The sequence below is a fragment of the Chlorocebus sabaeus genome, chromosome 21 (genome assembly GCF_047675955.1).
Source record: "Chlorocebus sabaeus isolate Y175 chromosome 21, mChlSab1.0.hap1, whole genome shotgun sequence".
Lineage (NCBI taxonomy): Eukaryota > Metazoa > Chordata > Mammalia > Primates > Cercopithecidae > Chlorocebus > Chlorocebus sabaeus.
The window spans coordinates 25,486,200-25,500,272 of NC_132924.1; the positions used below are offsets into that span (position 1 = coordinate 25,486,200).

Here is a 14,073-nt window from a genome sequence, read left to right on the forward strand (position 1 = left end):
GGTGGGTACCTGAGGTTCAGTTGGCTACTTCTCTAGGACAAGGTATCAAGAAGCCAGATGTTAAAGATGAGGCTGGACATATAAGCAGCAACAACTCCTCAAATGGAAACTGTGCTCTGTCTGCCTGAGGCTCAAATTCAGATCAAGAGACCAGGGGAAAAGCCTGGGTCTTCCTGGTATTCAATGGGCAGCCCACAGTATCCATCCATCCATCATGTTGATGCACATAATGTACCATTTTTCTGCTGCTGGGCACTTTTAAGGCTGTTCCCAGTAGCCACTGCTATAAATAATGCTGAAGTGAGCATCTCATTTGAGTTTTTTTTGTTTTGTTTTGTTTTTGAGACAATCTCGCTCTGTTGCCCGGGCTGGAGTGCAGTGGCACAATCTCAGTTCATTACAACCTCTGCCTCCTGGGTTAAAGTGATTCTCCTGCTTCAGCCTCCTTAATAGCTAGGACTACAGGCACCCACCACCACGCCTTGCTAATTTTTGTATTTTTAGTACAGACGGGGTTTAACCATGTTGGCCAGGCTGATCTCGAACTCCTGACCTCAAGTGATCCGTCCGCCTCGGCCTCCCGCAGTGCTGGGATTATAGGCGTGAGCCACCATACCTGGCAGCTTTCTGTCCTTAGAACTACAAAGAATCCTCATGAAAAACTATGGCCATTGTTAAGGCTCTGGATAAATACTGCCAGCCTGCTTTGCACGGCTGCTCTGGTTTTAACCCTCCCCAGCAACCTAAGGAAATTCCTCTCACTGCATCCCTCACCAAAACATTCATTTGATATGTGGAAATGATGTCTTCCATTTGTAGAAAATTAAGTTGTGCTCCGCCTCCTTTAGGTTGGAGTATCTACACACATTATTTGGAATTCTGCTGCACAAGGGATGGATCTCTTCTTCCCATTTATTAATTTTTTCAACCATTTACTTAGATCAGTATGGACTCATGGATACTCATGAGGTATAACTCAGGTATACCTCGAGTTATATCCAGTACTATGTCATTGACTTTGTTCCCAAAATGTTTCCAGTTTTGGTCACTGAGAGCTCTTTCAGTTGGCTCATACTTCCTTTTGACATCCACCCAGCAGGTTTTCTTGTTTGTTTGTTTGAGCACTTCCTTCTGACACGACAAGATACTCCAAGATCATGCTTTTTTTTTTTTTTTTTTTTTTTTTTTTTTTTTTTTTTTGAGACAGAGTCTCGCTCTGTCACCCAGGCTGGAGTGCAGTGGTGGATCTCGGCTCACTGCAACCTCTGCCTCTCGGGTTCAAGCAATCCTCCTGCCTCAGTCTCCTGAGTAGCTGGGATTACAGGTGTGGACCACCACGCCTGGTTAGTCTTTGTATTTTTACTAGAGATGGGGTTTTACCATGTTGGCCAGGCTGGTCTTGGAACTCCTGACCTCAAGTGATCCGCTCACTTTGGCCTCCCAAAGTGCTAGGATTATAGGCGTGAGCCACCATGCCTGACCTACCGTGCTATGTATTTTCTCAGTCCTCGCATCAGCCATTTCTCTGAGGAGCCCTGGTTCCATCAGAGAATGGCATCAGAAACGATGCTTGTCAGGTCTATTCTTTGTACAGGTATCAGTGTTTTGTTTATTGATTTATATGAACTCTCCATATGTAAACATATCGACCTTTTATCATATATAGGAACTGGTTTTCTTTTTAGTTTGTCATTTGCCTTTTCATTTGGTCTATGACCAAACTGAAGCACACAAACGTTTAAAAAAATTTTTTTTTTAAATGTAGTACAATCTGGAAGAATTTTCCTAGAGTGCCTCCAAAATCAAACAAATATCCACTAAGTTCTTATTATCATTTCATTTCTTACATTTCACCTTCCCCCCCCCCCCCCCCACCGCCTCCTATGTGATGATACATTTCACTCTTTAACTTGCCTGGAATTTACTTTTATTTTTCATGCAAATAATTAACCCCTTCTGCCAGTACCATTTCTAGAAAAATTCTTTCTTTCTCAACTAAATTATAACACTGGCCTGTTATCTTAAAGATCTTCTGTATAACATTTCTATTTCTGAGCTTTATTCTATCATATTGATCTATTTTTGAGCTAGTACTATATGTTTTAATATTCTTTCATTTAAAATGTTTATATATTCTCATGATATTGAAATTTTCATTCCCAAATTTTCTTTTAAACTAAACCCATGTGAACTTTAACATTCTTGTCTTTGGTTGGCAGGAGAAGGCTGTTCTCTGTTGCTTGTGTCTGTCCCCTTCTAGACACTCTACACAGAGAAGTAGATGTATATACTTACATAGTTATTTTCACTCAAATGGTAGCAACTTTACCTATCAATTCCTACTTTTTTTTTCCTTATCAGTACATCCTAGAGATGGATCTGCTTCAAATAAGCAATTTTGAAACTTTTTTTTCTTTTTTATTTTTTGAGATGGAGTCTCACTCTGTCACCCAGGCTGGAGTGCAGTGGCGCGATCTCGGCTCACTACAGCTTCCGCCTCCCAGGTTCAAGCGATTCTCCTGCCTCAGCCTCCCAAGTAGCTGGGATTACAGATGCATGCCACTGTGCCTGGTTAATTTTTGTATTTTTAGTAGAGATGGTGTTTCACCATGTTGGCCAGGCTGGTCTTGAACTCCTCACCTCAGGTGATCTACCCGCCCCAGCCTCCCAAAGTGCTGGGGTTACAGGCATGAGCCACGGCGCCCGGCTAAACATTATTTCTTTTTAAAATGTATGGGGTGGGGGTGTTCCTTTTCTCAAAAGAGATCCTGTAGGAAGCCCCAAAAGTAGAGTGGGTAAAAGTGGAGCTTCTCTGACTGAAGTAGGAGGCGGGGAGCTCTACAAAAAGCCCTTGGGGCATCGGGAGTTCAAAAAAATATTAATGCTTGAGTCCCACTCTCAGAAATTGGAGTTCCACCTGCAGAGATTCTGATTTAGCGTCTCTGGTGGCCTGGTCTTCAGCATTTCCTGAAGCTCTCTGGGATTCCATGTCCAGCCAGGTGTGGCAACCACACCTAGAATATTAAAGAGGTCTGCTGGGACCTGGTGCAGTCAACTACACGGAAACACGGTAAGGACGGGTACCTCGAACTGTCAACACGTCTCACCCGAGAATACTTTGCCATGTTTCTCCATTGATTCAAGTATTTATTCAAAAAATTCTTCACTAAAGTCTTACATTTCCTTCACTTTACCACCACATTTCTAAGTATTTTATATTTTTGATTTTTATTATGAATGGGATCTTTGTTTTATCCCATTATATTTTCTCTAATGGTTATTTTTAAATTTTTTTATTTCCATAGGTTATTATTGATATATATCAAAAGGACTAATTTTTTATTTTAATTTTGTAACTAGGTAGTTTTCTTAATTCTCTTACTGGGACTAATTTTTTTTTAACTTTAGGTGTAACAAACGGACAATTATATTCTCTGAAAACAATGACACTTTTGTGTCCTATTCTTCCAAGTCCTCATTTCACCTTATTACTCCAAATTAGCTAGGAGGAAGAGTGGTCATAGGGGGGCTGAAAATGAAACAAAACCTGACACAGGAGCATATCAGAAAACAGTGGCTCTAGGCCGGGCGCAGTGGCTTACACCTGTAATCCCAGCACTTTGGGAGGCTGAGGTGGGCGGATCACCTGAGGTCAGGAGTTTGAGACTAGCCTGACCAACATGGTGAAAATCCATTTCTACTAAAGATACAAAAATCAGCCAGGCATAGGGTGGGTGCCTGTAATCCCATTTACGTGGGAGGCTGAGGCAGGAGAATCGCTTGAATCCAGAAGACAGAGGTCGCAGTGAGCCAACATCATTGCACTGCACTCCAGCCTCGGCTGGAGTGAGACTCTGTCAAAGAAGAAAAGAAAGAAAAAGAGAGAAAGAAAGAGAAAGAGAGCGAGCGAGCGAGAAAGGAAAGAAAAGAAAGAAAAAAAAGAAAAAAAAAAAAAAAGAAAGAAAGGTAAAGAAAAGAAAAGAAAGAAAAAGAAAAAAGAAAGAAGGAAAACAGTGGTTCTCAGCCCCGGTTCTAAGAGACAACAGCTGGATGACTCTGAGTGTGGAATTTGAGGTTTGTCACTTCCCAGTTTCGTGACCTTGGGCAAGCCTTTTAGTTCATAAAAGGGAAAGAACAAGTCATTTCCCCCCAGGCTGGTGTCAGGATTAGAGAAGCCACCAGAAGCGCCTGGCACGGGGCACTCACATGTAGCTTGGGCCCCCCTCCTGATCAGTTTCCTGATCCAGCTTCACACGTTTGTCAGGGAGAGACACCCAGCGGAAGTTAAATATTTGTGCATAAGAACTACAAAGTGATTTCAGGGCCAAGGGGGAAAGGTTTTCTCTTAAAGCATTTTAGACATTTCTCCCACAGTCTGATTTGCCCTAGAGGAAGTGGAACAGTTATGAAGTATTTTCCAAGCAAAGCGAGTAGAAATCCTGAAAGAACACTCACCCCCCAGCTGGGCTCTGCAGGATTCCCCGGGCTCTGCCCGACCCTTGTTGTCCCACAGCAGGAGGTGGCATTTCTGCCACACCTTGTGAAGGAGGCTTTAGGGAAAGCAGTTCATAAACGAAGTCGTAAATGTATCCAAGACACTTTGCAAATCTTTTTTTCCTGGCCATGTGTGTGCTTCCGTAATTACGGCTGGAGGGAAAGGAATCTGAAGGGAAGCCGCTCGGGCTACCACCAGAGGGCGCATGTGCATTGCAGATGGCGCCCTCCTCCAGGAGGAGTGAGGACAGTGGGTAGGATGAAAGGAAGCCTCTCCTGCAGGGCCACCCACACCGTGGAGAAATCAGTGCCAGCTTGAATCATAGTCACAGCACTGTGCTAACCACTTCCTCGATAGCGCCGCACTTAACAGCCACGATCCACGGGGCAGATGCTGTTACCATCTCCCCTCTGCAGGTACGAAACAGGCTCCCAGAGGTGGAAAGGTTTGCCCAAAGTCACCAGGCCAGGCCTCAGATCCAGGGCTCATCACAAAGGGCGAGGATGGAAGAGCCATACAGAAGCGGCTGCTGTCCACTGCAACACCAGGTGCATCAGCAGGCACTCAATAAATATGTGACCAACAGACAAGCGGAACCACAAATGCCCCAGAATTCGGGTGCAGTTAGACTTGGAAAGGAACAAAGAGAAAGATGCTACATTCATTAAATATCGAAGAAAACAAAGTTCCCATATAATGAGGGAGGTTTTCGTTGGGATGCAGGCCTGCAAAGATCTGGGCTGAAAAGGACAATTCCAAAATCAGGAGTGATGCTGGTGTCAAGGGTCAATAGAGCCAGCTCTGTGTAGCTTCAGGAGTGCAACGGTTCCCTTTTTGAATGAGCATATCGGATTTCTTACAACTCATGTTCTTCCGATTGGATCCGCGTCGGTGATGACATCAAGGCAGTTCTTGCCACAGGAGCCTGAGTTATCTTTCTAAAAAGCCACCCACCTGGGCGGGGCTCCTTTATCGCTCCCTTGATTCCCAGCAGTGAGAGGAGAACACTGTGGGCTGACTTCCTCAGAGAGTCTCTAGATTTATAAAACGCCAGTAACAACTACAGGAACCAGTCCCCACTGAGGGACCATCTGCCAAGATGTCAAGAGTTACTACACACGCTGTTTCACTCTTGCTCAGTTCACAGAGGGAGACCGTGTCCCCAAGTCCCAGTGAGGTCTGAGAGAAGAAGGTTCCCCTAGGGGACCGGCATATCCCCACTGACGTCAGCCTGCATGCACGTTCCAGACAAAGGCAGAAAGGCCCAGAGCTTGCTAACCACATCGGTTCTGCTTGCTCTGATAGAAGCCTGTGGAATGAAGGCTTTGTCTTTGCTTTAGCTGAACCCCTCTGCTGACCTGTTTACCCTTGTTAGACCTGGGCAGGCTGAATTGCTTCCCGAACCCCTGGGTCTGAAGTGTCACCAGTTAACAATTAATTGGTTACTAGTTACAGGCAGGGGACACAGGCAGCATGAGTCACTGTCCCTACACGAACGAGTCAAGGCCAAGCCAGGCTGTGGATCAATAGCACCTTGGCAATTTGGAACAATAACCTGCCCAAGGTTTTCTGCTAAAATCCTGACCACTCCCTGGATACCAGGGGTGGGGGGTGGGGGATGGTGACTGCCTAAGGCTGCCAAAGAAATGATGAGCTGGCATCTTTCCTTTCTGCTTCCACATAAAGTTTGAGGTCAAGAACAATAGTAATGTCCACAGATATGACAAGCTATCAAGTCGTCCTTTTTACAGATCAGAGTCATCAGAGTCTAACTGTGGGTGGACAATTTCCCACACAGCTGCTTCTTGGACAGAGCATCTTCTGACTGTTTTTAGCCTGAGGACTCACCCTCAAAGTGGAACGTTGGCCACAGCATGTCCGGGTTCAAAAGAAAAGCTGCTGCACATCAACGTTCACAGCAGCGTTGTCACAATAGGACAAAGGTGGAAGCCACCCAAGTGTCTATCACAAGATGAACGGATAAGGAACAAAATACGGTGCATAGATGCACAGTGGGACATTATTCAGCCTCAAAAAGTGAGGAAATTTTGACACATGCTACAACATGGATGAACCTTGAGGACATCATGCTAAGTGAAACAAGCCAGACACAAAAGGACAAATATTGTCTGATTCTACTTATGTGGGGCACCTAGAGTAGTCACATTCAGAGACACAGAGTAGAATGCTGGTTGCCAGGGGCTGCAGGGAGGGGTCCCTGGGGAGATATCGTTGAACGGGTACCGAGCTTCAGTTTGGAAAGATGAAAAGGTTCTGGAGATGGACTGTGGTAATGTTTGTACAACAATGTCAATACATTAGTAGCACTGACTTGAATACGTAAAATGATTAAAATGGTAAATTTTGTGTGATATATATTTTACCACAATAAAAAATCTTTGTTGTTAGAAATGCAAATTCAAACACATTATATACATACATCTCTTGAAATGTGAGCCTATAGTTCGACTGAAATATTTTTGTAGTAAAATCTTCATGAACCTCCCAATGTGAGGGGCCAGTTTAACAAGGAAGTCTTAGAAAGCTAGAGAATATTGGTTCAGACTCAAAAGATAGAAGAGAATTCCAGGCCTCCAGCTACAAACTCACCTAGACAAGGTCAGCGTTCTGAAAAATCAAGCCAGATGGAAAAGATCACAGTCTTCACAGCCTTGTCAACCTTTTCTTTTGGTAAACCAAGTGCAGAAAACCATCTATATTCGTTGGGGCATAGCCCCACATTGTCCTGGAGTTCAGCTCCCCTTTTTTTTTTTTTTTTTAAGAGATGGGATCTTGCTGTGTTGCCCAGACTGGAGTACACTGGTGCGATCAAAGCTCACTGCAGCCTCGACTTCCTGCGCTCAAGTGATTCTCCCTCCTCAACCTCCTGAATATCTGGGACTACTGGCGGGTACCACCATATCCGGCTAATTTTTTCGTTTTTTGTAGAGACGGGGTCTCACTATGTTGCCCAAGCTGCTCTTGAACTCCTGGGGTCAAGTGATCCTCCCACCTTGGCCTCCCAAAGTGATGAGATTACAGGCATGAGCTACCCTACCGTGCCTGGCCAGAATTTTGCTCTTTTCAGTGTTCTCTTAATTCTTCTCATGTTTTAGAGTCAACTCATGTACATGAAGTCCCTCCTATGTGTTGGTATTGCTGCAGGCACTGTTACTTAGCCCTCTGGGTACTGCTATGAGATGAGTACTGTCCCCCATCAGATGGGGGCCTGAAGTGGTTTGGTGGCTTGCCTGAGGTCTTACAAGATTAAAATCCAGCTTTTCTGACAGGTTCAGGGCTTCTTCAACATGATCTGTATCCCGCCAGAGAGAAAAACTCAATTCACCAATAATGAGGAATTTACCATTTCCCATTGTCAGCTCCTGTCTCTCATTCACAGGAAGAGCACATGCAGATCTGCAGGCAGCACCACCAGAGTGCTGCCCAAGGCAGCTGGAGCCCCAGTGAGCTGTCTTCGGGGAAGGGCAGCATCACTTATATTTCCCCGCCCCCAATCCTTTCTATCTAAATGAGGCTAAAAAGCCACAGAGCTGACACCTTGGAACGCATATTCTCGGTCCACAGAGGCACAGATGTGACCATGCAGGGTCAGCTGGGCTCCATGAGATGCCAGAGGTTTGATTGTCCCCTGTACCTGCGACTCACATTGCTGACAAACAGCCAGCCCAACCGGTCAGAGGTGGTCAGAAGAGGCAGCGCTGCTGCTCTGCAAAACAGTGGCCGAGCCATGGCAAAAGACAATTTCCTACCTTTCAGCGTTTCCTGTAGGGTCTGTGCAAAGCTCGCCAACCGGTGGCCATCACTGTGATTCTTGCTGAAATTCTCACTCCCCGGGAGGGTCAGGGCTGCCAGGTGAAGGTTAACAAGGGTCAGGTCGTGACTTCCCACCTAAGCAGCAGGAAACAAAGCAATAGGGAGAGGCTCAGAAGCTCATATTTCCTGTATCCGTTACAACCGACTCATAAATAGCTTTGTGCACAGAGTTGACAATGGTAAACAAGAACAAGGCTGGCTCACACCCCCAGGAAATAATGCAAGGTCTTTCATCTTCGATTTTTCCAAGGCACCTGCAGGAACAAGGCCTATTTTATTCTACCAGTCCACCTCTAACATTCCACCACCTCCTATTCCTCACTTAGAGCCTAAAAGATTGGGCCTATCTGCGTAATTGTAAATGTCTGAGTTTTTTTCTTTCTTTCTAAGCAGTCATATAAGAAGGAGGTGGAAGGCCAGGCATGGACTTATGCCTGTAACTCCAGCACTTTTTTTTTTTTTGAGAAGGGGTCTCACTCTGTCACCCAGGCTGTGGGGGCGTGGCGTGATCTCAGCTCACTGCAGGCCTCCCAGGCCTCACTCACCTCTGCCTCCCAGGTTCAAGTGATTCTCCTGCCTCAGCCTCCCAAGTAGCTGGGAGTATAGGTATGTGCCACCATGCCCAGCTAATTTTTAAATTTTTAGTGGAGACTTCACCATGTAGTTCAGGCTGGTCTCAAGCTCCTGACCTCAAGTGATCCTCCTGCCTCAGCTTCCCAAAGTTCTGAGATTACAGGCATGAGCTATTGTACCTGGCCACAACCCCAAACACTTTGGAAGGCTGAGGCGGGAGGATCACTTGAGGCAATTTGAGACCAGCTTGGCCAACATAGTGAGATCCCACTTCAGTCAATCAATCAATCAAAGGAGGTGACTCTGACAGCTGGTTGTTATTATAGACTTGGGACTTTTCTCCAGAGGGCCAGCCTGAGGTCTCCTGCCAGGACCCACTGCCGGGATCTGCCTCCTCCTCCTCCTCCCTACACCTCCCACACACGCCCCTCTGTGTTCTTTTCTCTCTGGAGCCCACTATACCTGGATGCTCACCTTAACCTAATTTCAAACGTGTCCAAACCAAAAGCTTACAGAACCTGGCCAGCCTGGGACACGCCCCAGCCCTGCATCCCCAAGGGCAAGTGCAGAAACACGGGGTGAGAGTTTGTCTCTGGGCATCATAGCACTGCTCAGCTACTCAGGGCTTAGCAATCTCGCCCTTCCGTTTGTCATGGCAACCAACATCAACACTGCCAGGAAGGGAAGGGGAATAGGGGAAGCCCCCAGGAAGTGGAGGGTGCCGGTCTTATCTTACGGATGTGGTCCCAGTTTGCCAGCACCCAGGACCAGGAGCTCTGCAGCTGCAGCTCTGCCTGCTAGAGAAAGCATCTTAAGGCTGGGTGGGGGCACAGTGCCCGAAGAGATGAGCCCCATCTCCGTACTGCACCACCTACTGGGGCTAGAATGTGACATGCAGTACAAGAGGCCAAGTGCCTGTTTAGAGGGCTGTTTTATTTAGAGGATTTGGGCTAATCAGCATTTTCTCATTATACTCTTAAAAACAGCCTGCCTTCTGGTGATACTGGATTATCAGTATCACCCATGGGGTTACATGGCCATAACCCCATGTGGCCAATACTGGAACAGGGACTTGACATAGAAAGGGGGCCCAGGGTGGTGTTAGGAGGCTTAAAGGTGACACCTGACTGACTTACACATGAGTGCCACAGATACACCCCATGGACACCCCTAGGTGTATGTGTGCAGACAGAGCCCCACCAATACCACAGACAGAGGAATGAGAGGGGCTGCTGGGCGCGACAGACAGCCACAGAGTGAGCACACACCCAGCCTCATCAGCTCACAGCTATGAGTGTGCAACGTGGCACGGGGGCTTGTAGCCTCAACACAGCGGCTGCTCCCAACCCTCAGCTGGCAGACACCTCCTGGGCTGGGATTTGAGGTGACTCTCAGGCTCAAGAACTGCTCTGGGGCACACAGAAAGCAGGGGGTCTCCATGCCCAGGAGGGAATATGCCTGCTGGGCTCCAAGGCACCGGACCTGCTTGCCTGGCCTGTGAGCTCACGGTTAAGGACCACGGGGATAAGGCTCACTGACTGCCAACTTCATAAACTGCTTTGGCTTCTGCTGCCCAGCTGCTGACCGTTTTGCGGTTCATTAACACTTCCCAAGGACATCCGGGGAGAACCAGAGAGACTGCGCTCGATCAATCTGCTGAGCTGCTCCCAGACTCGGGGGCACACAGACTCCCACATGGGCGATGCCAGTGATGGAGCTGTCCCTGGCCTACAGCCCAGAGCTCTTCCTGAATCCCCTCCAAGCCCAAACGACCCCTTGAGAGGCCCTTCTCCCTGGTAATAAAGGAATCGGGCCTGAGATGCAGCCGATAAGAAGGGGCTCCTCAGGCCAGTTCCGCTGCCCTTGAATCCAGCCATTCCCTAACACCCGGCCTTTGAGATGAAGATCACTGAAGGGGCTTTTGGAAAGCAGGCTGTCCAGATAATCCCCCAAATTCCGTAGGTCTGAGATGGGGTCTAGGAATCTCTGACTGTAGGAAAATCTCCCCAGGAGACTCTAATGAGGGTCAGGTTTAGGAGCTATACCGAATCTTCCTCCTTCCCCCGTCTCCTGCTCAGATGCCAGAGCTATTGGGGCTGAGAGTCTCAAAATCCCTTTCATTCCTGCCCTGGACAAGTTTGCCTGCCAAGGAAGCCCCAGGAGAGACAAAAATCTCTCACCATGAAAGGCTGAAATCAAGGCAAAAAGACAAGCCTTCTTTTACTCGTGGTTTTACAAAACGAGCCCTTTTCTCTCGTTAGAAAGAAGCGGATTCCACGTCACAGACGGCGTGGAACGGGTACCTTGAACCGCGCGAGGTATGGGCTGGGGCCGGCCGGCTTCCCGTGCCCGTTGCTGGGCGAGCTCTCCTGTGAGCCGGCGTCTCTCAGCTCCACGCCGGCCGCCGCGTCCCACAGGAATCCTGCATACCCAGCTCCCTGCAGTGGAGAGGGAGACAGAGTCTTGGTGCCAGAGTCCACCGCCTGGGGAAAGGAGGCAGAGAGGCCAGAGAGACCGAGAGTAGTCCCTACTCTGGCTCAAGCTGTTTCTAAACCAAAAGCACACCACAAAAGCCACAGCCACTCTCCCTTGCCACTCCCCAGCCCAAATAATTTCACATATTGCCAATTTCAGAGCTTTCCATTGCAGCCAGGGTGGCCTGGGCTCTTCTGTCTTTGTGGGGAGGTAGGTGAAGCCAGGCTAGGTGCAGAGATATCTTTGGAATCATTACATCCCATGAGGTAGCAATTCATGCTGCCATTTCCCAGATGAGGACACCACTGCTCAAAGAGGTTAAGTAACGTTCCTGAAATCCCACAGCTGATCACCATGCTGAGACTAAAACATGACTCCAAGGGATGGGCTCTGCTTACTGATTAGCTGCAGCTTACAACAAATGCTGCCCGGCACCTCGTAAAAGCCCACTCAGTGTTTGCTGGGTAAGTGGAGGTCACAGTTGACAGTCCTAATGGCTTAGGCTGCTCGAGGGCCCTCTGCACATGGATGGGGCCATGGCAGAGTTGTGAAGCTTAGGTCAGAGGTGCCAGGGCTGGCGGTGGGGCAGAGTCCTAGTGCCGGGTGTTAAACCCTGCTGCTCTGAATGTGCCTGCTTTGCGCTGCTGCTGCCGCCTCTGGAGGCTTGGGGAAGAAGACACGCTTCTCCTTTCACCCTACCCCAGCCTCTGCTGTCGATGACAGTGCTTCCTCAGCACCTGCGGCCTGGGAGCCATCTGCATGTCATTTGAGAGGCCAGCAGTCACCATTCTTCCCCATTGCAAAAGGAGGGGAAGTGACTCTGCACAACTACCCTCCTAGGCAGCCACCACAAAGTCCCCAGGGTCGGCGCAGGTCTAAGCCACACACCTGCCAGGCTCAACCCCTTGTCTGAACATGTGTGTTTTTAGGAGGAAGGAGGAAGGGGATGAATGTATTGTATGCTGTGCACTTCTACATTTGAAATTATCTCCTTGCCCATCCCCTGGAGAGTGTGCTGGTTTGAGAATGAGAAGACCTGGGCCTCAGTCCCACCTGAGTCACTTAGCCATGGGACCCCGGGCGAGCCACTTGGTTTTTCTAAACCTCAGTTTCCTCTGGTGTGGAGGGAGGTTAGTATGACTGCTCTGTTGGCTTTGGAGGATTATCTCTCCATCTGCCAGTTCCCAAGCCACGGTGCCAGAGTAACTTACCTAAAGCATCCCTCAAGTCATCTTCCGCCCAAAAGCCTTCAGGGGCTCCCCGACGGCCCTGGAGGGGGAGCCTCTGTGGTGGGGCCTACTCCTTCCTCTGCCTCCCTCACCTGCTCAGCACTGTTTTCCCCACCCCCACTTCCCTGCGCACTGCTCCTTCCACCCTGGTTTCTTGTCCCCTCCTGGGAGCCTTTCCCAATGCCCTGACCTAGGCGCTCCCCTCTCCTCCCGAACAGCAGCCGGAGGAACAGCGTTTCCAGATAGAGAGAGCGAACTGGGCTCGGGTCCAAGCACCACCTCACATTTCAAAAGGGTGGCTTGTGGGCAAATCATTTCATCTTATTAGGTCTTCATCTTCACAGCTGGAAACCACACCTCTGGCTGGCTATTGTGGAAGCCCTAGGGAGCTGGAGAGAAGATGCCTGGGCAGAATTTCAGGCATCAGAGAATGGCCCCAGCGGTTACCACTTTCTTATGTTTGTCTAGGGACAGAGATTGAACATTTTCAACCAGCAGGTATATTCTGTTTGATTCACATAGTGTTTATATATTTTTTGAATTATCTGTTCATCTTTAAAATTCAGGAAATTTCCCATTAAAATGAAACTGGGAGGTTTGGCCACGTTGGACCCACAATACTGCATGGTAACAACTGGGTAGACATGGACCCAGCTGCAGCCAGAGTCAGACATGAGTTCTCTCAGTCCACTGCAGGCGGCCAGCCTGCCACTTCAAGCCCACGCCGCCTGGCCCTGGCGTGTGCTGTGCTAATGACAAATTCCAAAGCACAGTATCTTTTAAAATCCTATAGCCACCCTATAGGTGAGCTAAGAAAGGGCTATCGCTCCCAGTTTACAGATGAAGGAATTGAGGCTGACAGGTTTTGGTGGATGGAACTCGGGTCTCCCTGCAACCTCATGTTGTTTTCCAAAGGCCTTGACACCCTGACCTGGAATGGGGTTACCTGTCTTGCCCTCCAACAGGTTATGCACTCCCTATGGGACAGGCCAGGTCAGGCTTCAGCTGGGATCCCCACTGTGTGTTGCAAAGAGTAAAAATGTGCAGACATGGATAGCTGGGGCTGTTTTTCTCACCAATGTGTACCTGGCACGAAACAAAATGCCTGGTACACAGCCACTTTTCATCAATGATTTGTTGAATGAATGAACACAGCGCTGAATGGACTATAAAAGGCTCGTGAAGCTCAGATACCTACATACATGTACAGTGTGATTTAAAAAGGAAGGTAGTATTATTCTTATTATTTCTATGTGGACCGGAAGGGAGAGCTGTGAACTAGATGCATTCAAAATCAGCTTTATCTCCAGCCTTCTCTGAATGCGTGCTGACTCACTGTCAGCTGCGGGAGCCATTTACACCCCCAAACATAAAACCCAGAGACAGAAGATTTCATGCACCTTTTTAAGTTATAGCGAAAAAGAGGGTAGGGGGTTACTGTCAAAAAATGGCCACTTTTAATCCAGC

At 48.1% G+C, this 14,073-nt stretch overlaps 1 protein-coding gene across 1 annotated transcript in view; it reads right to left on the reverse strand.

Annotated features, from left to right (window-relative positions):
- The window catches only part of EEPD1 (endonuclease/exonuclease/phosphatase family domain containing 1), a 145,500-nt gene that overhangs the window by 3,352 nt on the left and 128,075 nt on the right, over positions 1-14,073 (reverse strand). Inside the window, exons 5-6 of the mRNA XM_007981618.3 lie at positions 11,206-11,340; positions 8,266-8,404 (exon numbers count right to left, since the gene is read on the reverse strand). Of these exons, the coding sequence (XP_007979809.3) occupies positions 8,266-8,404; positions 11,206-11,340 (274 nt within the window). The remainder of the gene's footprint in view (positions 1-8,265; positions 8,405-11,205; positions 11,341-14,073) is intronic.